The 27,362-nt window shown below is 38.6% G+C and overlaps 2 protein-coding genes across 6 annotated transcripts in view; one reads left to right on the forward strand and one right to left on the reverse strand.

Annotated features, from left to right (window-relative positions):
- OSBPL9 (oxysterol binding protein like 9) overlaps positions 1 to 17,695 on the forward strand; it is a 209,562-nt gene extending 191,867 nt beyond the window's left edge. Inside the window, exons 26-27 of one of the 2 annotated variants that reach the window (XR_001104578.3) lie at positions 65 to 147; positions 1,561 to 17,695. The gene's annotated coding sequence lies outside the window, so the exon portion shown is untranslated. Of the gene's footprint in view, positions 1 to 64 lie in introns of both variants that reach the window. The other variant, XM_012434518.2, reaches the window with a different exon arrangement.
- Positions 1 to 27,362, reverse strand: part of NRDC (nardilysin convertase) — a 101,341-nt gene that overhangs the window by 437 nt on the left and 73,542 nt on the right. For 3 of the 4 annotated variants that reach the window (XM_012434513.2, XM_012434511.2, XM_064372336.1), the window contains 20 exons: positions 26,415 to 26,484; positions 24,707 to 24,784; positions 23,150 to 23,270; positions 23,008 to 23,066; positions 22,496 to 22,550; positions 20,166 to 20,270; positions 18,486 to 18,609; positions 17,527 to 17,613; positions 15,320 to 15,439; positions 14,012 to 14,063; positions 13,014 to 13,164; positions 10,206 to 10,333; positions 7,774 to 7,936; positions 5,037 to 5,068; positions 4,685 to 4,823; positions 2,596 to 2,643; positions 2,256 to 2,308; positions 1,807 to 1,890; positions 1,175 to 1,265; positions 808 to 924 (listed from right to left, as the gene is read on the reverse strand). In XM_012434513.2, the coding sequence (XP_012289936.2) occupies positions 808 to 924; positions 1,175 to 1,265; positions 1,807 to 1,890; positions 2,256 to 2,308; positions 2,596 to 2,643; positions 4,685 to 4,823; positions 5,037 to 5,068; positions 7,774 to 7,936; positions 10,206 to 10,333; positions 13,014 to 13,164; positions 14,012 to 14,063; positions 15,320 to 15,439; positions 17,527 to 17,613; positions 18,486 to 18,609; positions 20,166 to 20,270; positions 22,496 to 22,550; positions 23,008 to 23,066; positions 23,150 to 23,270; positions 24,707 to 24,784; positions 26,415 to 26,484 (1,877 nt within the window). The remainder of the gene's footprint in view (positions 1 to 807; positions 925 to 1,174; positions 1,266 to 1,806; positions 1,891 to 2,255; positions 2,309 to 2,595; positions 2,644 to 4,684; positions 4,824 to 5,036; positions 5,069 to 7,773; positions 7,937 to 10,205; positions 10,334 to 13,013; positions 13,165 to 14,011; positions 14,064 to 15,319; positions 15,440 to 17,526; positions 17,614 to 18,485; positions 18,610 to 20,165; positions 20,271 to 22,495; positions 22,551 to 23,007; positions 23,067 to 23,149; positions 23,271 to 24,706; positions 24,785 to 26,414; positions 26,485 to 27,362) is intronic. The other variant, XM_064372334.1, reaches the window with a different exon arrangement.

Here is a 27,362-nt window from a genome sequence, read left to right on the forward strand (position 1 = left end):
AATTAGAAGAAAATAGCTCTTAGCTTAGCCTCTGAAGACTTCATTTTATTCTTCCTATTCTCAGGTTACCCCTAACCTTCCAGACCAGAATGATGAAGCTCTCTGGCATACCTTGACGTTTTATAATCATCTACAATGGCAAGAGAGGTTAGTAGATGCTATAATTACAGCTTAATACGAGACACTGAGCCCAGCACCCAGATCTTGTTAGTGTCACCTCCCAATTACATGGTAACTGCATACTGTGGCTTGAGGAAATCTACCTTCTATTAAGAAAACTAGAGTGTGTTAAGGTGAAGCCTCTTGTTGAGTAACCTCTTTCCATCACAGAGCAATGATGTCCTATGGTAATTCACCATATAGGGGCTATATATTACCAAAAGTCACACTGGACTGCAGGATCCAGATCTCTTTTTCATAGGTTTTACTACTTTGGAATAGAAATTGTCAAAAGACCTGCACCTGGAATAACGAACTCCAAAAAACAAGAGTCCTCAATTTTCTTTAAATGGCAAAACCTTTTTTCTCCACAAAAATCTTGTAAACCTCAATATATAGCACAAAAATAGAGCTGCTCTGACTGAAATTGGTGGTAGTGTCTGTCGTAAGGATTAGCACCCAGCTCACATGGCCACCTAAGGTGCTAGAGAGGCCAGTTTGAAAACTCAAGTGAGCGAGTAACCAGGCCAGGGCTAGTGTTCAGGTTTCTCCTCCACACAATGCTGGTTTGCATGGACCTGTGACTACTGTAGAATCGGGAACCTTCACCAGTTTGTCTGGGCTGTCTTATTCTGAAAACCATGTTACCTCGTGGGCAAGGCGGTCAAAGAGGTACTGCTGTGTCACCACTTCATTCCAGTTCCTATCCACCTCCTCCCCAAGGTGGGTATCCTCGCACTCCTTCAGCTTGATAAGAGCTGTGACCTGTTCCCACCGAAAAGAAAAATGCTTAGGTGTGGGAACATACCACTTCCCCCAGAACACACCTGGTCCTGTCCAGCCTGGCTTGTGATGGAGCCAGCATGATAGAGAGGGATGAAGCTAGGGGGACACTATGGTAAGAGTAAGGTGGGGCTGCAAAGCTAAAAAACTAGCCAACAAATAGCCCTGTTAAAACTTGTATCTGGGGGGCTCCTGTGGGCCAAAGGCCAAAAGACCAGGCTGGCTCAGTCACCTGGGTGTTGAATGCCTCTTCAGTGAGGTTCTCGATCTTCTCCTCAAAGCTAGAAAGGAACTCTTCTATCTTCTTATCAACAACTTCAGAACTGAAACAAAACACCTTCAATTCAGTCATCAGAAACCTGATCTCAGGCAGAAGGCAAAAGAAGGAATTAAAATGTATTTCCAGGAAAAAAGGCTAAAATGTTTTCCCAGGCCTCAGTATTCCACCTTAAGTTGAGGAAAGGAAGAAAACAAAACCCTCCCCTTCACCCCACCTCCAGCCCAGTTTCCTGGTCTCCTCATAATGAAGCTGTCACAACCATGTTTGACCATTCCAAAGCTGAAAACAGGTTTCAGCATGTATGTCAGATCAAGCATCCTTTCCCTTCTTATCCTCAGGTCTTCCTGAAGAGAAGAAACATTGGCAAGCCCTGCACAATGACCACAGGACTTGAATCAAGTCCTATAGGGCCACTGCAACTATTGATCAGTTCTAGAACAGGCCATCTACAACAACCACCATCTTCCCCAGCTTCCACTGACTGAACAGAGCAAACCTAAGGTTTCAAGAAGCACATGTAGCCCTTGGCTACTCTCCATGTCCATAATAGGAGGTTACACTCATCTATTCACTTCCTTACTCACTTGTATTTGGTTGCCTGAGTCCCCACGGTGACAGAAAATCCTAGAATCCCAGATGTGTTCCTACAGGTAGGGTAGACATGGTACCTACAGCCAAAGAAAAAAGTTATATGAGCTCAAGTAGTCATCTGGGCCCTGGCCTTGGAGGCATTAGATCTGAGTGGGAAACGTTTCTGCCCATCCTTACTGGGACTGGAGGTCCTGAAACAGGACCCAAAAATGTTAAGGTGGCCATACTTCTGAATTGGGGAATACAAACTAGCCTTTTTTCTTATCTTGAAACTTGACCAAACTGAAAACCTGATTATAGTCCAAGATACAAATTCCAAAAGTTTGGATGAGTGTCACCCGATGAGATGGAAGGAAGCTCTAACAGGCTGCTCAGTAAGGATATCTGATAAACTTCAGCCCTAGGCCCTTATTTGAGCTCAGGGCCTTGCCAGCAGACTTACCCAAGAGTCTGCTTTGTTCGAAGGAAGTCAAAACAAGGTTCTTCCATGTGCATCTGTAATTCAACATATCGCCCATCAGCCCAACTCCTCCCAGCAGAGAAACCTCCATTTCTTCCCCAAAAGTGTTTCCCAAGTCCAGCCTCCCCTTAGTGCCTTTTTCCTAATTGGCCCAGGCCTCCTGTCCATGCTTATACTAGGTGAGAACAGTAAAATGGACCATCTCACCTTCAAATCAGAGGTCTCTGACCACCCCATGTCACCTATCCCAGGCAGAAAACGCCAGGCTTCACAGTGGGTCACGGGGCTGCTGAAAACCTCAGCATCTCCTTTATACACTTACCACCAGCAGCTCCATAAGAGTATATTCTTTTAGACTCCTGGTACCTGACTGAAAAGAGAAGGTAGTCAGGCCAACTGAATATCCAATGGTTTATAGGGCTTTTAAATAATCCAGCTATTCTAGGCAACCACTTAGGTATCGCCACCAATGCTCTCCCCCAACAGAGTTAATCATACTTTGGTGTTGACCTTCCCACCAGACTGAAGGTCTATGAGGACAGGAGTCATGCTTGATCATTTGTACTCCCGGCACTAGCATAGAATTGCAGGTGCAAAGAAAGGTGGGATTAATAATCTCTGACTTTACCAGATCCTGCCTAGAGGACTCAAAGGATCCGGAGGACACATTCTAAAATTAAGTACTTGCAATTCAAAGCCCTAAGGAAGACAGCAGGAAATGTTTGGGGATCCTAAAATGTATCTGGATCTATTCCTCAGGAGGACAGAAAACAGAGACTCAGTGCCACACACAAGGAACAAAACCAGTTGATAAGAAAAATACTTAAGAGGAAGAAGCTACACTTTGGAATCACATGCTAGCTGCCGAGATTGGCAAAATAATGCATTCAGAATGAAAGGGCAGGATGCCAGTAAACAAGGATGTTGCTAGTGCATCCCAGAGTCAGGATCTTGTAGGGTCCTCTGACACAGTCATTTGCTTCCCACTTACCAGAGGAAGAGGCTAATGCCTATGTGCCCTTTGCAAGCCCTGATTAGTCAGCATTGAGATTTTCTGTTTCCCTCTAAAAGGACCACAACAAAACCAATGCTCTATGTGAGAAAGGATATGGTTTCCTAAAGGAAACAATTTGTACTAGAAGCTAGTGCTAAGAGGTGACTGATGGAAAGCATTTCTGTGAACAGTCTTACAATATGAAATCCTGCTGAAAATGAGAGGTTCTCCTGTCCCGGGGTTGTAAGCAGTCAGAGGCACTGAAAATGTAGACTAGGTTAAGAAAGCCTAGGCCATACCATTTGTGGAGTTTGGGATCTGGTAGTCATAACCTAGAAAAGACTGCAGGTTGGAATGCTACAGCCACAGAGGCGCCAGAGAGAAGCAGGGCCTCTACAAAAGGACAAAAATGTATCAACCTAGCTCCAGAACTGCTGTTCCTCCTGAATCAAAGTACCTATAAAGATGACTAGGACAAGACACAACTTCACTAACAATCAAAAGATGACTGTGAGCTTGGGCAAGTGAATTGGCTCCTGACAACCACACCAGGATAATGTCAGAATAAGGCTGAGGCCCAGGGCCAGAAATACAAGACACAGATGATGATAATCAGAACATCCCACCCAAAGCCCAGTCAGGGATCTTAACAAGACCTGATAAAAAGTGAAATCCTGATGCAGGGAACCCAAGATGACAGCAGTAGCTAGCTATAGGAGCCCCAGAATTTGGGAAGTCAGCAATCAGACTAGACATGCACAGGTTTAAGGAAGATCTCCATAGTTCTAGAAACAAGTGGCACCAACCACAGGTTAAAGTAGGCTATGGGCTAGCTAACTGTGATTATTGCTAAGTGCTTCCTTACTTTAAAAAACACCACCCTCCCCAATAGAATGACATGGAAAGAACACAGAATCTGAAGATAAAAGGAATAAATTTAAGACCCAGCTGGTAAGACCTCAAGAAGTAAGAGGCTCTGGACCATGGAGTTGTCACCCTAAAACAGAGGTGATAAATCCTTCCTCTCAGGTGCTTTAAAACATTTATGACTCTGGTAGTCATTCTGTTTGCTGTGTCTTAATTGTTTGGCTATGTTTACTTCTGTATTCTTTTCAAAACTGTCCCTTAACAAATGTCCTTCTGCTACTTGGGAGTTCTATCAGAGGCACATGTAGGGATTTCCATCCGCACCTCAGTTTCTGGCCCTCTAGATTAGTACTTAGGTGATTAATAAAACAATACCTCACTGTGATTGAAAAAGGATCAATTTTACCAACAGGAGCAATTTTCAAATGTAGTTGCTTCAAGAAGACACATGGCCCCAAGCGTGAAACGACAGAAGTAACTATAAAAGGGCCTTGAAGGTCACTGGGTCAGGTACTGAATCTTCCACCTGTCTTTAATACCCCCAACTGACCTGGTAGTACACAGTGACTTCAGAGTTGGCATCACCCTTGTTCAGAGCTTTCACTTTGCATAGATGGTGGCCCCTGGGCAGCTCTACCACCTGGAACTGCACAGGCATCTCCTGCTCCAGAGGCATGAAGTTTAGTTTGCTGCAAGAGAATTAGTATGAGTCACTGAGGCACCTAAAAACTGTAAGAAGCTAGGCCTTCTACAGCACCTTTTCAATTGCTTTGTACACCAGCCTCAAAAAAATCTACCACAAGCAGTATTTCAATTGTGTGTTTAGTAACAACTGGGTTGTGGCTCCATGCCCTCTCGCTGGTAAGAACACATAACCCCAAAGAGAAAATTCAAATACTTACTCAACAACATATTTCAGGAAATCCATAGATTCCTATGAGGCAAAAGAGAATAACTAAATTCGGCTCTCTAGACATTCATTTCACGCAGAATCAGCTAACATCAATGTTCCAATTGCTTGGGGAGCCCTGCATAGCTTTAGAAAAGCAGATAGAGTTAGTGACCTAAATGTTGGACAAGTTATTCATTGACTGATTCAAGACTGATTATGTTTGTGGAACACTCAGTGACTCTTAATTGTTCTGGCTCCCTTGGCAATCTGTTTACCCATATACAGTTTCCCAACTGGATCAAAATTAATTGTACAGTGTTAGTTTACCCAACTAGGCTGTGGCCTTTATGACAACTATGGACTTTGTTTCAGAATCCTGAGCCCATTGACATAGAACCTGGATTAAAGCAAAGAAAATAACATTTAATACTGAGTGAATACATTCTCTTCCCCTTTTAAGAATTATGTGTTCTTATCTATAAAATAAGGAATAAGTGGAGGGATGAGCTCTTCTCTGAAGTGATTTCTACTGGGGAAAATTCATGGTAATAAGTACTCTGTGCCAAAAGCCCTTGCCTGGTACTCCCACGGGGCTCGGGAAAACGGGCAGCTATTCCTTCTCTTCCCTTTGTGGATTGAGACTTAAAATTTTTTTGGAGACCAAGATGGAAACTAAGGCTGGTTTTGGGGTTGGAGAATGAAGATAGAAGGGGAGGATAGCAGCCACAATTTCAAGAGTGACCATTTATGTATTCCAATCAAAGCGCCAGCCCTAAGAAACTGGGAAACCATGGAGGAGGATGGTTAACAGCCAAACAGTTTAAGGAGAGAATCTTGAACAAGCATCTGACTCAGGAAAAGGCCTTAGGTACAAGGCTCCACAGACATGTCCAACTCAGTATGTACCAGAACAAACTCCTCATATGCTCCCAATCTTAATACTATTCCTGTTCCACCAACCCACTGCTTCAAGCAAGAACTTTGGGCATCATTCTAGATTCCCTGCTCTCCCACCCCCACTGAGTGAGTTCTGGTCATCTTCTATTTCTTAAGCACTTTTTTTTCTTTCTTTCTTTTTGAAACACAGGTCTTGCTTCGTCGCCCAGGCTGAGGCTAGAGTGCGATGGCATGATCTCAGTTCACTGTAGCCTCCACCTCCTGGGCTTAAGCAATCCTTTCACCTCAGCCTCCTGAGTAGCTGAGACTACAGGTGCGCACTGTCACACCCAGCTAATTTTTTTTCTTTTTTGTGGAAGTGGGGTCTCAAACTACTGAGCTCAAGTGATTTTGCCACCTCAGCCTCCCAAAGTACTGGGATTATAGGCATGAGCCACCCTGTCCGGCCTTAAGCAATTCTTTTTTATTTATTTGGCCTAACATTAGGCTTCAACATTTTTCACTCCAATCCAATTTTTTTTTTTTTGAGACGGACTCTTGCTCTGTTGCCCTGGAGTGCAATGGCGTGATCTTGGCTCACTGCAACCTCTGCCTCCCAGGTTCAAGCAATTCTCCTGCCTCAGCCTCCCAAGTAGCTGGGACTATAAGCGCACACCACCACACCCGGCTAATTTTTGTATTTTTAGTAGAGACGGGTTTCACCATGTTGACCAGGATGGTCTTAATCTTCTGACCCTGTGATTCACCTGCCTCAGCCTCCCAAAGTGCTGGGATTACAGGCGACTGTGCCCAGCCAATCTCAAACATTTTTAAAAGTGTATGGTTCAATAATGTTAACATATTCACACTGTTGTGCAGTAGATTAGATTTTCAGAACTTTTTCACCTTGCATACCCAAAATTCCCTCTTCTCCCCAACTATTGGAAACCATCATATTTTCTGCTTCTATGAGTTTGGCTACTTTGGATAACTCATATGAGTGAAATCTTATCTATACAAGTTTTTATAACAGATTCATAACTTGTCTCTCTGGATATTTCTTAATCACAAATCTTCTTAAATCCTTTAATGGTTCTCCATTTCTATAGGATAAAGCCCCAGCATCTTAGCTTCACAAACAGGCTTAACATACTTGTTCTGGCTATGTATGTATGTATGTATGGACACACATCCCTCACATTTCCTTCCTCCTATTTTAATCTCTACACTAAATTGTTTATGGTTTCCACATACAATCTTCAACAAATGTAACTAATAGTATAGATATGCCAGACCCATTTCACTATAATAGTATAGATATGCCAGACCCATTTCAAAGTCCTGATCTATTACCAGCAATCTATTTTTTTTCTTTCTCTCTCTCTGTATTTCTTTTCTTTTGAGACAGGGCCTTACTCTCTTGCCCAGGCTGGAATACAGTGGTGCAGTCATAGCATCCTGAGCCCCAAACTCCTGGGCCCAAATGATCCTGCTACCTAACCCTCCCAAGTAGCGGAGACTACAGGCATGTGCCACCATGTCTGGCTAATTTTTTTTTTTTTTTTTTTTTTTGTAGAGATAAGGTCTTACTATGTTGCCTAGACCGGTCTTGAAATCCTGGCCTTAAGTGTTGCTCCTGCCTTGGCCTCCCAAAATGCTGAGATTACAGGTGTGAGCCACCATGCACCCCAGCATTCTTCATTATAAGAAAACTGCCCAGCATCAGAGGGGTCAGGTTCCCTCCTAAACAGAATATGATAATGCTGGCCTGCCAAAACTACAGTTTCCCCTTTAGGGAAGAACAAATGCAATTCCAAAGTTCACAACTGCATTCAGACCTGGCCTACACTAACAGAGCATCTCACACTCACTGTGCTTGTGACATTCCCTTGTACCAGGCCCTCAACAAAGAGCTGGGATTTGAATTCTTTGACGAAGCTCAGCAGACACTCAAGGGTAAGGCCATCCATCAAAGCCTGGTACTTGTCAATCATAGACCAACGGGCATATTCCAGGATTAAAAGCCGCACATCTCTGTACAGAGGGCAGAAAAAATATATACAAAGTTATGTTATTAGAAATGAATCTTGAGAATAAAGAAATATTTGGTCAAATTTCTATAAAGAATGATTTTCTAAAGAGAGACCATTTTTATCTCAAAATAAGAAGGGAAAACAGTGTCATAATCACCAAAAAAGTACTTAAAATCGCATATGCAAACTTTTAAACAAATTTACTTAACAGTACAAAAATGCACTTACCTGTCTCAGTTGCAGAGTAAAATATTTCACATAAAAGTAAAGCTGCCAGATGAGTCAAGATTACTTAGTTGTACATTGACTTAAAATTATTACTATTTTGATTTGAAATCTAGTATTTTATTTTATTTTGAGATGGAGTTTCGCTCTTGTTACCCAGGCTGGAGTGCAGTGGCGTGATCTTGGCTCACCGCAACCTCTGCCTCCTGGGTTCAGGCAATTCTCCTGCCTCAGCCTCCTGAGTAGCTGGGATTACAGGCACGTGCCACCATGCCCAGCTAATTTTTTGTATTTTTAGTAGAGACGGGGTTTCACCACGTTGACCAGGATGGTCTCGATCTCTTGACCTCGTGATCCGCCCGCCTCGGCCTCCCAAAGTGCTGGGATTACAGGCGTGAGCCACCGCGCCCGGCCACTCTAGTATTTTATTAATTTCTAGAGGCCATCATTTGGGTATCTATTACTGTAGTGACAATATAATAGAGGTAACAGCTCTGGTCCAGAATCAGATTAACTTCATCCCCCGTCTCCACAACCCCAATCCGAATTAGCTGTTTGAATTTGACAAGTCTACTAACATCTATGACTCAATTTCTTCATTTGTAAAATAGGGGAAGTAATTTATAAGAGATAACCATTTTGGTTAGAATTAAATTAATGAATGTATATAAAATTCTTAGATCTAGCTTAAAAATCTTCAACAAACAGGTTTATTATTATTCTAGCTTTTATAAATTTCAAGAGTTGAATTTTAATAAAATAGAAGGTAGTATTTAATAATGTAGTATTTTTATAAATAAAGTAGTATTCTTGAGTTATTGGCAGGGGTATTATCATATCAATCGTTACAGATAACTCTCCTTTCTAACATACATATATCTGGTTAATAGTTTTTGTAACTTTCTATGATCAGAATATCAGTTATTACATGCCTGACTCCTAACCCCTTCTAATTCTGGAAACTGATGGGTTCATTATAGCTGTGTCAAAAGCAGAACCTCTACATAAGGTTGTGCTGTTCACTATTTATAGATCCCCAGAGCAAAAAGGTCAAGTAGGGGCTAGCCAGCCATGTGCACAAAGGGCTATGTCTGTTCAGAAGACTTTTCTCTACCTCCCACAAAGGCTCCACCTGCTAACAAAGGGTACCCCAAAGGGATACTTTTTTCTGATTCACACAAACCTGTCCTACAGGCTACAATTAGCCTGTAGGAAGAACAGGCTCTGATGGAAGGCCCAAGGGGGTTGCCTATAGGCAGAGGGTTTAAGTATTAGCATACAGACTGTGCAGCTATCTTTCTGGTCTCTTCTGGAACCTTGGCTGAATTTGGAATAGTTAAGATTGCTAGATAAGTGACATGGTTAGAAATTTAACTCAGCTACTAATCACCAACATACTAAAATCACCAATAAGTAATTCAGGGCTACAATAAAGCCAGTACTTCTTTTTGTTTTTTGTTTGTTTGTTTGTTTTTTATGAGACAGGGTCTGTCTCTGTCATGGCGGCTAGAGTGCAGTGGCATGATCATGGCTCACTGCAGCCTCAACCTCCTGGACTCAAGCAATCCTCCCACCTCAGTCTCCCAAGTAGCTGGGACTGCAGGCATGTGGCACCACACCCAGCTAATATTTCAATTTTTTGTATAGATAAAGTCTTGCTATTGCCCAGGCTGGTCTTGAACTTCTGGGCTCGTGATCTTCCCACCTCAGCCTCCCAAAGTGCTGGGATTACAGGCATGAGCTACCATGCCCGGCCCAAAACAAGCACATCTTTAACTGTTATTTAGTTATGATGATTGGGGAAAACACCCTTCTTTACTTTTAGTCTCTAAGTACAGTAGGCTGCTTTCAGTCCATTCACAGCTAACTACATAAGCTGGGTTTAGAAATACTATAACCCTCTGGACTGGTTTCCTAAACCACAGCACAATTCAAACATGGCTAAAAATTAGCACTGGACTATAGTGTTATCCCCCACACCTACCCACTAGGAAGACTAATACTTTCAGGCCCTCAAAATATAAGCTCATCTCATTTATACTCACTTGGCCAAAGTCTCTGGCTTGATGAGGATGTTAAAGTAAGTCTTCTTCAGCTGCTCAGTTATCATTGTAAAGACAGCTGGTGTGGAACTGAACTCCGCTAAGTAGTTAATAATGAGCTGAAACAGTAACTAAAAGAAAAAGAAGGAAGCATTTTAAGAAGCATGGAAATCCACTATGTATTAGGGAGGAAAATGCTTTTCTTCGGTTTTTACCAAGGGCTCAGCATGGTACTAGGAATGTGGGGGGACATAAGAAAATTACTAATAACTCAATTTTTTTGTTTGCTTGGATGTTATTTGGAGAGAGGATATCATTCCAGCCATCAAATGCCTGGGCTCTAGCGATACTCTCACCTCAGCCTCCTGAGTAGCTGGGACTAGAGGCACGCACCACCATGCCCAGCTAATTTTTTTGCTTTTGTACAGATGAGATCTTGCTATGTTGCCACACTGGTGTCAAACTCCTGGCCTCAAGTGATCCTCCCCCATCAGCCTCCCAGCCTTAAAGAATCTTAAGGGTCCAAAATCCTAAATAATTGTCAAATTTGGAACAATTCTTCCTTTTTTAATCATTTCATGGGTGTTCTCAATAAGATTTGTAGTTTGTCTTTAGATAGGTCCTATACTTTTCCTGTTTATTAGCCATTTTGTTGTTTTTTTGTTCTCAATATTGTAAATAAATGTAAGACTGTTACCATCCATTTGTTTCTTTTTTTAAGAGACAGAGCCTCGCCATATCCCCCAGGCTAGTGGCACAATCATAGCTCACTATATGCTCAAACTCAAGTATTTCTCCTGCCTCAACCTCTGGAGTAGCTGGGACCACAGGCACATCCGCCTGGCTTCCATTTCTAAATGTCTATGGTTATTGCTACTATGCAGGAAAAAAAGCCATTGATTCTGATATACAGCCATATCACACCTAATTTTTTATTTAATTTTATTGGTATGTGAGGTTTTCTAAGAATATAATCATATCATCTGCAGGGAAAAATATTTTTCCAAAAAAGTTTTCATTTTTTCATCTTACTGTAATAGCCAGAACCTCTAAAACAACGATAATAATAATAGAGATGATTGTGGATTATTCTTTGATGTCAGTGTTCATCATCTTATCAGTTAATGTAATGTCTGCTGATAGTTCTTTACTTGAGGTTTTTATACTTAAGTAATCTCCTTCCATTCCTATTTATTGGGAATACCAACTCAAATATATCAAATGATTTATCAGCAGTTATCACTATATTCATATAGTGGTTCTCCTTTGACTTGTGTTATGGTGGCTTATGATCATCATTTTCCTAATACTACACAACCCTAGCATTCCTGATACTTGAATCACTCTTTTTGCTATACTGGATTTAATTTTCAAATTTTAAGAAAGTTTACATCTATATTCTATAGGTAAAATTGATCTCTAGTTTTCTGTACATACATATATATAGATATGTGCTCTATATTAGGTTTTAATATTAAGGCTAAGCAAGCCTCACAAATTCAAGAACATCAAATACTTTTCTATGGTTTGTATTTTTAATAAGCTCTCCAAGTAATTCTAAAACATATCTTTTAATTGACAATCACTGAATTAGGCTTTAATCTGCTTGAAACTTAAGCTACATTATATTTAGGCCTTAGAAGGTTGACGAAGTAAAATATTCCATGGTGTCTCCTTCTGACACCAATTTTTTGTTCCCTGGGGAGATGGAGAAGGGAAAAGGCATAAAAAGGTGAGAGCTATACTCTTCGCCTGGGTTTTTTGCCAACATGGAGGCTATTACCACCTAGCACAGGTCTTTCTGGCAGGTGCTTTCCTCTAAAATCTTTCTTATATAAACCTATTTACCTAAATATTAATATAATATATATTATACCCAAGAAACCTAGATATAAAATTTATTATTGAGTATATTATATTACTTTACCTGGTATTCAATAATTAACTCTCTTTGCTAACAACCCATTATTTTTTTCTCTTCTTTTGAAGTTTCTGATGAAGCAATACTGGAACATATTCCTCACTAAGAGATTAATAATTGACATGATACAGACCCTGTTTCAAAAAGGTTCATAAACTTAGAAGGGAAACAAGACACACATACTTGAAACAATGAGAGGGAGCATAGATGAGGAAGTAAGGGAACAAGCATTTGAGTTCTACTCTATTTCAGGCAGTGTACCAGTCAAATTTGTTATTCCATGGCTGGCATGGTGGTTCATGCCTGTAATCCCAGCACTTTCAGAGGCTGAGGCAGGCGGATCACTTGAGGTCAAGAGTTCAAGACCAGCCTGGCCAACATGGCAAAACCCCATCTCTACTAAAAATACAAAAATTAGCTGGGCATGGTAGCATGTGCCTGTAGTCCCAGCTACTCAGGAGGCTGAGGCACAAGAACCAATAGAACCCAAGGGGCAGAGGTTGCAGTGAGCCAAGATCGTACTACTGCATTCCAGTCTGGGATGATGGAGTGAGAGTATGTCTCAAAACAAAAATTGTTATTCCTATATGGTAAAAAATTTAACTAGAACCAATCTCAAATGCCAGTGTTGCTGTGGAGAAACTGATAGCAAAGGGAAGTGAAATCAATCCTAAAGCACAGGCTATAATCCCATGTACTGCCAGCAATTAATGAAACATATGTTGTTCTTATTATGGTTAAAGTTAGAATAGCTGTCATCAGCCAAGAATACTCATGATAATCCATATTAATAAACATTTTTTTCTCTGTACAGCATCCCATGCACAAACCTCCATATAAATATGGTATTTTAATGCTCTCTACAAGGAAAACAGAGTACTTGTACTTACAGGTAGTTTGTGGTTAAATCCTTTTACTCGAATAACTAAACCATATTCTCCAGCTACCAGTTTATACTCCAGCTGTGCCACATCTGCTTCATAAGCTGGTTCCGCAAGGTTATGCGTAAGGATATTGACAAAGATATCAAAGAGGACCACACTAAGAAGTACAAAATGCAAATGGCATCTTTAATTAGTAAGAAAAACACATGAAATAGATTTGCTTCAATTTAGGGTAAGCAGCTTCATTTTTAGAAATTGTAAATTCTCTACTCCAGAATGTAAAACTGTATATTAATTTAGTTCAAAGGTAAAAAAGCTTACTCAGGATTCAGTTTCAGAGGTGCATTACAGAATTCCTACATTCAGCAGTGTTTCCCAATCTTTATCATGTCATATACACATAGAAAATGATAATATTTATACTTCACACTGAGGTAAATGGAATGGGCAACAGCAGCACTGGCCTGAAGGCTCTACCTCCAAGCCTTGGCATTCAGACTAATTAAAAATATGAGGTATGGGAATGCATTTTTTAGAGTGAATATTAACAAATTCTAGTGCGGCTTGTCATTTTAAGTTTGGATTTTACAGTTAAATGGGAGAAGAAAGAAGAACTGCACCAACATTTCCTATGTTCAGATACATTTTAGGCTCTCTGGCTTTCCGCAATGAAAGTTATCTACATAAATACTAAGTGATTTACTAAGAAAAGAAACAATCACATTCCTTTGTATTCTATAAATACAGAATCAACAGATCCATCAGTCTCATTATAGACTGGACACTCACCCAAAGTGATCTTTACTTTAAGGACTTTTCCCCAGCCAGTAATTGGGAATGAACTGCTCTAGTCTACACTATCTGCATGTTTCACCTATATGGGTGCTAGCAATGGAGCAGCAACATAGCTCAAATACGGATCGAGAAAATGAAAGAATGATTTAAAATGAAACAAAATAGTTTTTCAATAACTAAAAAATGTATTTTTCAAAAAAAACACTTACTTTGCTGCAGATTTCTGTATCAAGGGTGAAATTAGATGGAAACGTATATATGCTGAAAGAAAAAAGACCATTGATAAAAAAGGTTAGGGGCCTCAAATATTTTATACATCTGTTATTTCCCTCAAATATATATATATTTAATTCTGAAATAAACTACTAATCCTTAAATCCTCATTACATCTTTATTCTTAAGGGTCTTTTAAAAAATGGTATTTACCATTCCAAATAAGGAGTTCCAGAAGGTACTTTTTAATTTATGGGAAGACCAGACATATGGGCAGATACACAGAGAGGCCTATAAATACTCATACTTATTAATAGCTTCAGTCAGGAAAAATTTTTAGAGCACAGATGTTAAGAACATTAAGGGAACAACCCCAACATTCACACAAATTTCCTTGGAAAGCAGAGGCTTTCCCAGGAAACTGAATAAACGTTAAGGAGATTTTTAGAAACTCATAAGCTATTCAAAAAAAAAAAGAAAAAAGAAAATACCTTCCTAATAAACTCAAGAATCCCACAGACCTACAATATAGTTGTGTTTTAAGGATGGGGATATCGCTTAAATGACATACAAGAGCACCCAGCCTATGATTCCATGTTGCTTCAATAAGTTCCTTATGCCATGTTCAAGAACAGAACAGTAAAAAGCAACACAGTTAGGGCCACGACATTAAAGATAAGGACTTCAGAGTCTACTTGACTCTATACTATGCGTTCTTTATGCTGAAAACAAAATGGTAGAAGGAGGCAATTGGTGGGGCTTTCACATTTGTAATGCTGAACTAGGCTATTATGTCTATGAATAATCCCTTTGTATATTCTAATCTGTTTTTAAAAACAATGTTCAAATAACACCACCAATTCTTTAAGAAGGCCAAACACCTGGCTCTGCTTTCATTTAACTGAAAGAAAAAAATCTAAAAACAAAATTTCATTATAGCCTTAAATTTTCATTTCCTGGACACCGGAGTATCCATAAGGATTTCTGTGACAGCACAGGAGCACAGTATAAATCTGGTAGAATAAGCATAGAAAAGGTCTTCAAATGGAAGGGGAGAAGGAAAGAGAAGCAGGTGATATACACAGGGGAAACAAGTTGCTACTAAGTGGAGAAACATTTGATTTACTTATTTTATTCCTTTTAGGGAGGATGAGAGGGCTTCAAGATGGCTGATAGAGGCACACAGCACTAGCCTCATCCACAAAGGAGGACCAAAATAGCAAGTAGATAGTCACATGTCAAACAAAGAATCTAAAGAGAACACTGGAATTCAGCAGGGAGGTTACAGGAGGGCAACATTTTACCTTTGGGGATTTTGAATTTGTTGTCTTTCTTATACCACAGGCAACCTTGGGGAGTATTCACAATTTTAACTGGGTATTCTGTTTCAGGGCAATCGAAAGCCTTCAATGTAAAGTCCGTGGCTAACAAAAGAAAATAATAATAATTCACTCAAGTATTTCAGCAGTAGCTCCAGTAATCTGTTACTGGCTTCACGAGTCTAAGTAACTTTTCTCTGTGGCAAAAATAAGCCAAATTCAGATGCTGGAATACTTTAAATTAGTAGACCAATACTGAAAGGAAAACTATGTTGGCCTTAAAGTAAATAAACTCTGAAGATCTGGAATTTCCCAAGAATTGATTCTGAGTACTATACATTCTGCTTCATTCCCTTTCTTGAAAGAGGAACCTTTAGTCAGGATAGTTTCATAAACCAATTTATGAAACGATCCATTAATTCATGAGAATGCCTTTTACTAACCTTATGTATTATACATTTGAAAGGTTACAAAATAGTTCTGCTCAAACAAAATCAAACTTGTCCTTTTGGTTAATTAAAACAACAGTTTCATCAACACATAGGTAAAAAAATAGCTAACTTTTAAAATTTGAGTACTTGCTATATTTACTTAAAAGAGCTGAATTTGGTACAAATGGTGGCTCATGCCAGTAATCCCAACACTTCTGAAGGCTGAGGTAGGAGGGTCACTTGAAGCCAGGAGTTTGAGACCAGCCTGGGCAACATAGAAAGACCACATCTCTAGAAAAAAATTAAAAATTAGCTGGACATTGTGGTGCACACCTGTAATCCCAGCTACTCAGGAGGCTGACGCAGGAGGATTGCTTGAGCTCAGCAGGTCAAGGCTGCAGTGAGCCAGGATCATGCCACTGCACTCCAACCTGGGCAACAGAGTGAAACTCTGTCTCAAAAAACTAAACTAAACTAAACTAAAATAATAAGCTAACTGGGTTGTTTAGATTATTTACAGTTCAAAATGTGAAACTGAAATGTCAAAAATATTTAACACTTTCTTTAAAGGCTTTTTTTCCCCTAATTGAAGGGAGAATCACATAACATAAACTTATCTAAAGTGAACAATTCAGAAGCATTAATACATTCATAATGTTGTGCAACTACCACTTCTATCAGGTTCCAAATCATTTTCATCACCCAAAAAGGAAACTCCCTGCTCCTTAAGGGATTGCTCCTCATTACCCACTAACCTCAGCCCCTAGCAATCATCAATCTATATTCTATCTATGTTATCTACTCTGGACATTTTGTATATATGGACTTATCTGTAACCTTTTGTGCCTAGCTTCTTTCACTTAGCATGGTTCTTCCCCATTATAGCATGTATCAGTACTACATTTTTTTATGAGTAATAGTCTAAAGTATGTATACACCACAGTTTGTTTATCCATTCATCCACTGATGGACATTTGGGCTGTTTCCATCTTTTGGGTATTGTCAACAGTGCTGTGTGAACATGAAGGTCCATATATTTGTTTGAGTACCTGTTTTCAAAACTTTTGGGTATAATCATAGAAGTGTAATAAATGGCTGGGAAATACAGTGTTCTGAGTAAACTATACTTATAAGCAACTCTAAAACCTTGGACCTAAGATTGGTAGCTTTCAATTATCTTTTTCTGCAACTCATACTTAGAAATATGTTTTCCATTGCAAGCTAGTAGACAGGCAGAGAGACCTATTTGAAACAAAAGTTCTTAAAATAACATTCTTTCTATATGCAATGAAACACTTTGCTATTTTCTATTCTGATTGAAATGAATAATGAGTTTTCATGGCTCATTACACTGACCTTACAATCTATTACACTGACTTCCCAACCTTCTAATCAGCTGCCACCTGCAGTTTGAAAAGCAACAGAACAACCTGGCAAGATAATGTCAATCCCTAAGGAGACTGGTGTGAAAGGATCAGCCAGCTATGCTACACAAGATACAGCATCAACTTCAGAGTCCCAAGATCTGTGTTTAAGTCCTGGTTGCTCATTCACCAACTGAATAGTCTTGCACCAGTCACTTTGCTTTTTTGACCCTCAGTTTTCTCATTTGGAAAAGTAAGAAAATGGTTATCTCCACCTCAGAATGCTACTGGGAATCTCAAATGTAAATTCCTATGATACTTTGTAAAATATAATGTGCTATACAGGTGCCTATTAGCACATGGATGGATTATGTATAAAAACTGCTGTTTTACTGACCTATGTACTTGTTTTCAGCTGGAAGATGAAGATCTGGATTTAATTCAAAATTACTATTCCACAGCTCAGCCCAAGAGTTTTCAATATCTGTAAAGAAGAAATATAAACTGACCCAATAAACAATGCAATGTTCAACATTCTTTTAATAATAAACTAGTTATCAACTGGCCTTCACAAATCAGTTCTCCTTTCTCAGGAAAAACTGTGACTAACACATATCCAGGCATTCTAGAATCATACTACTCAAAGTGTGGTCCCAGCAGCACTGCCATCACCTGGGAGATTGTCAGAAATGCAGAATCTGGTCGAGCGCAGTGGCTCACACCTGTAATCCCAACACTTTGGGAGGCTGAGGTGGGTGGATCACCTGAGATCTGGAGTTTGAGCCAGCCTGAATAACATGGTGAAACCCCAGACGGATTTCTATTAAAAATACAAAATTAGCCAGGCATGGTGGCATATTCCTGTAATCCCAGCTACTCAGGAGGTATAGGCAGGAGAATTGCTTGAACTCAGGAGGCAGAAATTGCAGTGAGCCAAAATGCGCCACTGTCCATCCTAGGCAACAAGAGCAAAACTCTGTCTCAAAAAAAAAAAAAAGAAAAAGAAAAAGAAATGCAGAATCTCAGGTCCTACTCATACCCTCTGCTCAGAATCTATATTTTAGTAAGATTTCCAGGTGACAAAAATGCAGTGGCATTTGAGAAGCATTTTTCTAAAACTAAGTCAAAACCTGCCCCCAGAATACCAAGACAACAGATTTTTTCACTACCTAGTAAATATAAACATAGCAGAAAATAACTTCCTGTGCAGTAGTGTAAGTAATTTTCATTTCAAAGTGAGTTTTTTAAAAAAATATATACTTTTCCCCCCTCTACAACCATTAAATTATTAAACAATAAACATTTCCAGGTAAGTCAGATATACCTAAATGTAAGACAATTCATAAAATATTTTACCTTCTATACTATACTGAGTTCCAAACCATTTCTCCTTGAGGTCACATTTTCCCTCATTAGCACCAGACAGTAGAACAAGATTTGCTTTTTGAGGAACTAGCTGATTCAAGGCTTCAGCAATGACCTAATAAATTGGGAAGAAGGGAGAGAGATATACACAATTTTAACCTAATACATCTCTGTTTAAAAAGGCAAAAATTACATTGTTAGGCACCTCCAAAATCTATGCTCATGGAAGTATCTACAGTTCATGAACACTCTAATTTACAAAGTCTTGTCAGTGTTTCAAAAACTTTTTTCCTATTTTATTGAGATATAATTGACAACTATCATGTTCTTGATAATGTTTTAAACAGTGTTTATCTCAAATCCTACATATTAACAGCATTAGCAGTAAAAATAGCTGTCCTTGACTGCTAAGCTTCTACTGTGAGCCAGGAAGTATTTAACATACATTATTTCATTTACTCCTAAAAACAATCCTAAGGTATACTCACTTACAGGAAATAACACTCAGCTTCTGAGGTCGATGCTTAAGTAATTTGCCTAGGTTAAAGATTATATAATATGTACAGACTAACACAGCTAGAAGTGGCAAAAGTGGAGTTCTAACTAAATTTGTACATGCTACTAAAGACTATGTTCTTAACAGCTATGTTTTATACCACTTCATATCCAGGAATCAGTAACACACTGCCAAGGTAAGGCCTCCTTCAATAATCCTCCAGCTACGATAAGGACTAAACAGAACTTTGTGGCTTGGTTTAGAACCCTAACTACTATTAAAACACTATTTATTTGAGTAATAATCAACAAATGGTGGTTCAAAAAAAAAAAAAAAAACACAACCAGCCACTGGGCACAGCCATCCTAGTGACAATGGCAAGAATGTGTAGTTGTTCCTTCCTCCTTTACCTTTCCCCGTCCTCTTTAAAATTAATCTTTTAGGAATGTCCTATGCTAAAATTACTCAATCTTAGTGCTATTAACATCTTGGGTCAGACAACTATTGTAGAATGCTGTCTTCTGCATTACAGGACATTTAGCAGCATCCCTGGCTTCTACCCACTAGATCCCAGGAGCACTCCACCCCCAACCCTGAGCTGTGACAACCAAAATGTCTCCAGACATTGACAAATATACTCTGGAAGGCAAAAGTCACCTCTGGTTGACCCCTGCTATTCCCGTGTGAAACAAAATGACTTATTCTCCACTAGTGAAGAAATGACCCTGACCAACAATTTATTGGCATATAACATTATCCATAAGTCATATGTTTCTAATTAAGGGAACCTTACATTTTTCTTATAAATATGTTCAAAATTCCAACTGAATTAAAAGGTAAGCTAAACAACTAAGCATTTTTCACAGGGAAACCAGATAGTTGTTAGGAATCACTTCAACTATTTCAGTAGATGTTTCAACATTTGAAAACTATTAAAACAGTACCTAAGAAGTACTGGTTTTGATTGACTTTCTCCTCTTATATTAAAACTTAATTATGTAAAAGAACCATGAGAAATTATCCACAAAATTATTGATACTTCCGTTTAAACAAACAAATATCTTGACTAAATATAACCAAGTTTTCTTTGTTCCCATGGTTCTTAAATACATCTCCGTATTTTCTCACCCTCCTCTTTCCCTAAAAGTAAGTTTTAGAAGTATAAACCTCCTTACTTCTGGGTTGTATTCAAAAAGAAGCTGATCTCCAGTGAGAATGTCCTGCAGTGGGTACAGCTGCATGTTCTCACACATGTTTTCCACATACTCAACTGGATCTGTCTGTAAAGAGGTAAATTATTTCACACCAGAACTTCTCCATTATTTGATTTACCACAACATGCAAATACTTTCTCCCTTTTTTATTAACAATGAAACCAAAAGCTTCTGAACAGATACAACCAGATATAATTGCAGCTTAAGAATCTGATGTTCAGGCCAGGCACAGTGGCTCACGCCTGTAATCCCAGCACTTTGGGAGGCCAAGGTGGGCAGATCACCTGAGGTCAGCAGTTCGAGATCAGCCTGACCAACATGGAGAAACCTTGTCTCTACTAAAAGCACAAAATTAGCCAGGCGTGGTGGCGCATGCCTGTGATCCCAGCTACTCAGGAGGCTGAGGCAGGAGAATCACTTGAACCCGGGAGGCAGAGGTTGCAGTGAGCCGAGATAGTACCATTGCACTCCAGCCTGGGCAAGAACAGCAAAACTCCCATCTCAAAATAAAAATAAAAAGAATCTGATGCTCAGTAGGCCAAACACAGTGGCTCACACCTGTCCTAACATTTGGGAGGCCAAGGTGGTTAGATTACTTGAGACCAGTCTGGGCAACATGGCAAAACCCTGTCTCTACAAAAAATGCAAAAATAAGCTGGGCATGGCGGTGCATGCCTGTAGTGCCAACTACTTGAGGAGCTGAGGTGGGAGGATTGCTTGAGCCCAGGAGGTTGAGGCTGCAGTGAGCTGAGATCATGCCACTATACTCCAGCATGGGCAACAAAGAGAGACCCTATCTCCAAAAAAAAAAAAATTCTAAGAAAATAAAGCCATAGCTACTCCCTTAGGGAGCTTAAACTCACACCCCTCATGCCACCATTCTGAGCCCTATAACCTACTAGGTTCTAATCATATCACAGCCTCTTCATGAAAGCAATTACCACACTGAACTATGAATGCTTATTTACCTGTCAAGTGCCCCACATGACTGTGTGAACAATAAAGACAGGTGACCCATCACTATAGCACTAAACTAAAAACTATTTGTAAGCATGAATCAAATCAATGTAGAAATCAAAATGTATTGGGCTAGGCACAGTGGCTCATGCCTATAATCCCAGCTATTTGGGAGGCTGAGGCAGAATCGCTTGAACCTGGGAGGTGGAGGTTGCAGTGAGCCAAGATCTTGCCACCACACTCCTGCCTGCATGACAGAGCAAGACTCCATCTCAAAAAAAAAAAAAAAAAAAAAAAAAAAATCAAAATGTGTTGACTGGGCACGGTGGCTTATGCCTGTGCTCCTAGCACTTTGGGAGGCCAATGCAGAAGGATGGCTTGAGCCTGGTTCAAGACATGCCTGGGAAACATAGCAAGACCCCTTCTCTAATTAAAATTTTAAAAAATTAAAATGTGAGTGTCAAATAAACGTCTTGAGATAAGAAGTCATATTAATAAAAATATTACTTCAATTTAAAACTGAAAGAATGACCACCAGTTCACTGATACAAGAAATGGAAATATTTTTTCCAGAGGAATGCAATCAATTCACATATTTACTGAGCACCCACTCTTAAAACCAACAGGTCTTTCAGATACCAAGTGGTCCCAGTTCCATGTTTTACAATGAGGAAACATATTTCAGATTTTTCCTAACTAGATGGCTAGATGGCTTGCCTAAGGTGATACAATGAGTAAATGACAAGCAGAGTAGACATCAGAACTCTGACCTCATAACATCCACATACGCTTCCCAAAACACCACACTGCCCAGTCCTTTACTAGACTTCGGGGCTCAAGCAACCTGCCTGCTCAACCTCCCAAATGCTTGGATTACAAGCATGAGCCACATCGCCCAGCCCCTGAGCCTATTTTAATCAAGAGAAATGCCCTCCTTCCCCTAAATTCCAAAGCACAATGTTTCTAACATTATATGTGGTAAATATAAATTCAAATACTGTGAATGTATTTGAATTCCCAAAATATTAAATATCATAACAAGTCTCCATGAATGTTTATTGAAGAGATAGATGGATGACTATATAGATAAATAATTACCACACAACATGATCTGTGTCATCTACTTAATCCTCTCACTGCCTTATCTTACTCAATATAAATACTCAAAAACACGACAGTTAATTTTCAGATAGCTTCAAGGCTATCTGGAGACTCACATGACAGAGAATGGCAGAATTAAAACTCCACCGACACTTTCAAAAAGAGGAACAATGTCCACATCAGTTTCAACTTAGTCACAGGCAACATGCAAAAAAGAATTTGACTTCCAGTACCTGTTCTTGGTAATGAAATTCATTATCCTCAATTTTCCGAATCTCTTCAAAAATTCTGTGAAGGGGAAAACTATAATTAGAAGATACATTAAAATTTCTGCCTACTTGAGGGAAAAGGGAAGGAGGAGGGAGAGGATCAGAAAAGATAACTATTGGATAGTAGGCTTAGTACCTGGGTAACAAAATAATCTGTACAACAAACCACTGTGACACAAGTTTACCTATATAACACACCTACACATATACCCCTGAACCTAGAATAAAAGCTAAAAAAAAAAAAAAAAATTTCCCTAGAAGTATCAACAATAAAAGAGAAGGATGAAAATAAAGAGACTAGCCACATATGTGTAAACCCTTAGTGTACACTCATGTAGAAGGATAAGGATATGGAGCCACTAAAGGAAACAGAGCAGAAAATGCCTGAAAAACCATCAAGTCATGCCTACTGGCACCCTGAAGCCTCAAATATACTAGGACTGGCTCCTGGCCTCATTTCAAGAAATGTTTATTACCTTTTTTCTGGGCCTAGTTTCTGCAGCATTTTTAAATACTGAAAGACAGTGTAAGCAACCTGAAAACAAAACATCCGATTAGTCTTTTCCATAAAACGTTATCTGCATAAAAGGAAAAAACAACTCAATTTGAATTATTTACCTCATAAAAATGTTCATAACCCTCATCAGTCAATGTAATAGAAATGCTGAACACTGAATAAGTGGAATTTTGCTCAAATCCCGTCTCACCATTTCCACCAAACAGTGCAAGAGCCCAGCACCTACAGGTGGGGAAAAAACCCAATCAATGTTCCTGGATTGACAGTCTACAGACATGTCAAATTAACAAAATATAGAGGCTTTCTATGTAAAATTTGAGAACCTCAGCCTTTGATGTAAACATATACTTTCCAATAGTAAATCTAAAAGTACAAATTTTAAAAGCACAGAATCACCAGAAGGAAATAACAGTCTTTTATAGTAAAACATTAACAGTTTTAAGCCAAAACCATTCCTTTTGAAGATAACAGCACAAAATATTAAAATTATGGCTGCTGGAAGGCATTTCATTTATTTATTTTTTTTAAATAGAGACAGGGTCTTACTATGTTGCCCAGGCTGGTCTCAAACTACTAGGTTCAAGCAATCCTCCGCCTTGGACTCTCAAGTGCTGGAATTACAGGTGTGAGCCACCATGCCCGGCCTCACCATTTTTGAACCTGTCTTCTAGGAGAAGCCTTAAGACACTTCTAATACATACTTACACCAAATGTCAAGTGAGTTCTTTAAGGCTGTCAGCTAACCTATGTAGGCTGTCTAAGAAAGAAGCAATGATCCTATACCCTTTCCCTGACTAGATTAATTCTGAAAAATTAAAAAGAGAGGACGCCAGAATAGAGTCTGAAATTCCAATAAAGCTCAATAAGGTAGAAAGGTTGTGCACAACTCAAAGCATATAACATATATTGTGTAAGGTATATATGAACCCAATATCATTAGTTTATTATTTCATAGTAACTCTGCCCTCTTAGTTTTCTTTGAATGTTCTAGTACACACAAGTGTCTTAAAAATACTTACTTAAATTTCTCATCTATCTTCCATTCTCACACTATTTCATTTATAGAAAAATCAAACAAGGAATTACTTTAATGTATTAGTCCTGATTCTAAAATTGTATTTCTATGATTTGGCTATAGGTGACTTAAACAGGTCCTTTAACTGCTTAGGAAACATTCTGCTAACAGGGCTGCATACACCATTTGCAGTCCCACATGTTAATTATAATTTACCTACCCAATGAAGTTTTCATTAAAGTCCAGCTTTTGGGTTGGGAAAGCCTGGAGATCCATAGTATTTAAATAACCGACTTCTTTACCATTCAGTCAAATATAAATCCTTGATTAGAGCTAATTCTTTTATGTAATTCTGGAATCTATTAATTTCATTTATGATTTTTTTAAATTTTGCATACAAATACTTCCAATAATGGGCTAAAAGTTAGCTTACAAGGAAATACACAAATATAACCTGGTCATTAAAATAACGTAAGCTATTAAGATGGCTATAATTAAGATAGTTATTAAGATGACTATAATAAAAAATTTATTATTCTAGGCTTCTGAGCAGCTAAAGCAGAAGAATGCATTATATAATACTTATTGTCTATTATTTTTCAGAGATTGCTATACTGAAAATACTTATAAACTGAATACTTGCTTTTTCCTAAGGAAAGAAAGAATGCTGCCTTTGCCTTCATGTCCAACCAGCCATGATATGTAATGAAGTGGCTTCACCCTTTTAAAAAAGTTTTATGATCAGAAAAAAAAAAAAAGGTATAAATACAAAAGAAAATCTAACCTTTAAGGCTACAATAATTTGAAAATATAATTACAAACTTATTCTCACATGTCCACCAAATGTGAAATTGTAATTAATTTAATAGCAAGAAGATAAAAACAGAAAATATAGTAAAATTAACTCTTTTATCTGAGAAGGACTACAATCATCCCAAAATTTAAGGGCATTACTTTTTCTCTTGGACACCAAACTTACCTGCTTTCATGATTTATCTTTTTGCTTCACCCAAAATGAAAAGTAGATTCCTTATCGGTTTAGAACCTAATATAGATCTGAATAACTGTCTGTAAAAGCTTTGGGTACTACATTGTGCTCTGTGGTAAAGTAAAATGTGTTGTTCAAAGGGTCAGAAAATCTTGGTTCTAGTTTTAGATTTTCCTTTAAGTAAATCAGGAACTTGAGCAAGATACTTAACTGTATTCTTCTTTTACTCTTCACTTGCCCGACTACTTAGCGTTTTCATGAAAATGCAATAACAAGTATAAAAATGCTTTATCACATACTAATAATGGTCTGACTAAACGTGCACACTCTGTTCAAATTGTCTTTCCCACTGGGTTCTACTGTAATTTTGGAAAAGTATTCCTACCACAAAGACATGTAGAAAAGAATTGAGTTTTCTGCATATTTCTATATATATTTTATTATTTTATTTAATTAGGTTGCACAATTAAATTCAGTAAACAGTTGAAAGTCAAGATATGATTTTCAACTATGGGCAGTCCTTAAAGCCCATATAACCTTGTTTAAAATATTTATTTGGCTGAGCACAATGGCTCAAGCCTGTAATCCCAGCAAGGTGGGCAGATTGCTTGAGCCCTGCCCCCTCCAAAGTTAAATTTGTATCAGTTCATTAGCATTTATTTCTAATTAGAAAAGCATTTGTAGGCATCGACTGATCCTTATCTTAAAGAACTGTCTGGCCCATGCTATACTGCTCATATAAGATAACTATATAGACAAGTAGAAATCCTTCCCTAATTTGCATAAACCTGCTTTAATTCAGAGGAGTAAATCCTTGGGATTTATGTACTCCAGTCATATTACCAGTCCAAATTATTATTATTATTCTTGTTTTGAGACAGAGTCTTGCTTTGTTGCCCAGGCTGGAGTGCAGTAGCATGGTATCAGCTCACTGCAACCTCCACCTCCCAGGTTCAAACAATTCTCATGCCTCAGCCACCTGAGGAGCTGGCATTATAGGTGTATGCCACCATGCCTGGCTAGGTTTTTAATATTTTTAGTCAAGATGGGGTTTCACCATGTTGGCCAGTCTGGCAGGCCCAAATTATTTAACTTTACTTTTGACAAGATCAAAACAAATTACAAAAGTTAGCATTCAAACTAAACACTTAATTTCAAAGACTTAAGAAAGGCAACTATAACCGAGAAGGCTCTAGTTTTTGTATCAAAAAAATAGTAAAATACATAGCAAGGCTTAAAAGCTCCTGGAGTAATCAAGTTCCAGGTTACCATATTGCTATGTTTATAAATTCAGAACCCCCAAACTTAAACCATTTAAAAATAATTCTCACTCAGTGAAGTAAAATTTCCCTTAAACTCTTACCTGTAATGTTGCTGTTGAGGAGGAAGTGCCCATGTGATGGTCAGAGCATGAATTTTTCTGATTGGAACAACTAAACAAAAACATTTTCCAGAAGAACAGATATAAGTGTTTCTCTTTAACTTTTACTATATTACAAGAATGTTTAAAATTCTATATATTTATCCTCCAGTAAACAAGGGAAGGTTAAGTACAATGCACTTATTATTTCAACTTGCCAATTTTCCAATTTGAATAATGCAATTTTTATAAATTTCTTTTTGATTTGTTTTCAGAGGCAGAGAAAGCAGGGATAAAAGAACTATGAGGATATGAAATGCTGCTGTGAATGGATCTCTTCTAGGAGTCAGGAGACCCATATCTGAAATCCAGTCCTACCACTATATTGCTGTATGTGCTTATATGACCTCCAGAAAATTACTTGCATTTAAATCTTTCTGAATCTGTTTACTCACAGTAAAATGAGTGAGTTGGGTTAAAGTATCTCCAGGATTCTTCCCAATGCTATTACTCTATGATTAGAAAATCTAAAGCCAGAAAGAATACAATCAAAAATAAGTTGTCTCTGGGAAGAGTTAGCTTAATATTAACAGAATGGAACCAGCAGCAGAAAGGCTGTAACAAAACAGTCATTGATCAGAGGAGGGGAAAAGGAAAGAGACTGGTAATGGGGTGAAGAAAGAGGGAATACCTAACACAATTAGGAAAAAGAAAAAAGATATCTGCCATGATGAAAAGAATAAAGAGAGAGAGATGGTGAATTAAGAATGTTTCTCCAAGCCGGGCATGGTAGCTCACACCTGTAATCCCAGCACTTTGGGAGGCTGAGGCGGGCGGATCACAAGGTCAGGAGGTCGAGACCAGCCTGGCTATTACTGTGAAACCCCGTCTTTTAAAAAATAATAATAATAAAATAAAAATTAAAAAAAAGAATGTTTCTCCAATATTCAC

This window comes from Aotus nancymaae, unplaced genomic scaffold, assembly GCF_030222135.1.
Source record: "Aotus nancymaae isolate 86718 unplaced genomic scaffold, 86718_ANA_hifiasm-v0.15.2.pri h1tg000007l, whole genome shotgun sequence".
Taxonomy (NCBI): domain Eukaryota; kingdom Metazoa; phylum Chordata; class Mammalia; order Primates; family Aotidae; genus Aotus; species Aotus nancymaae.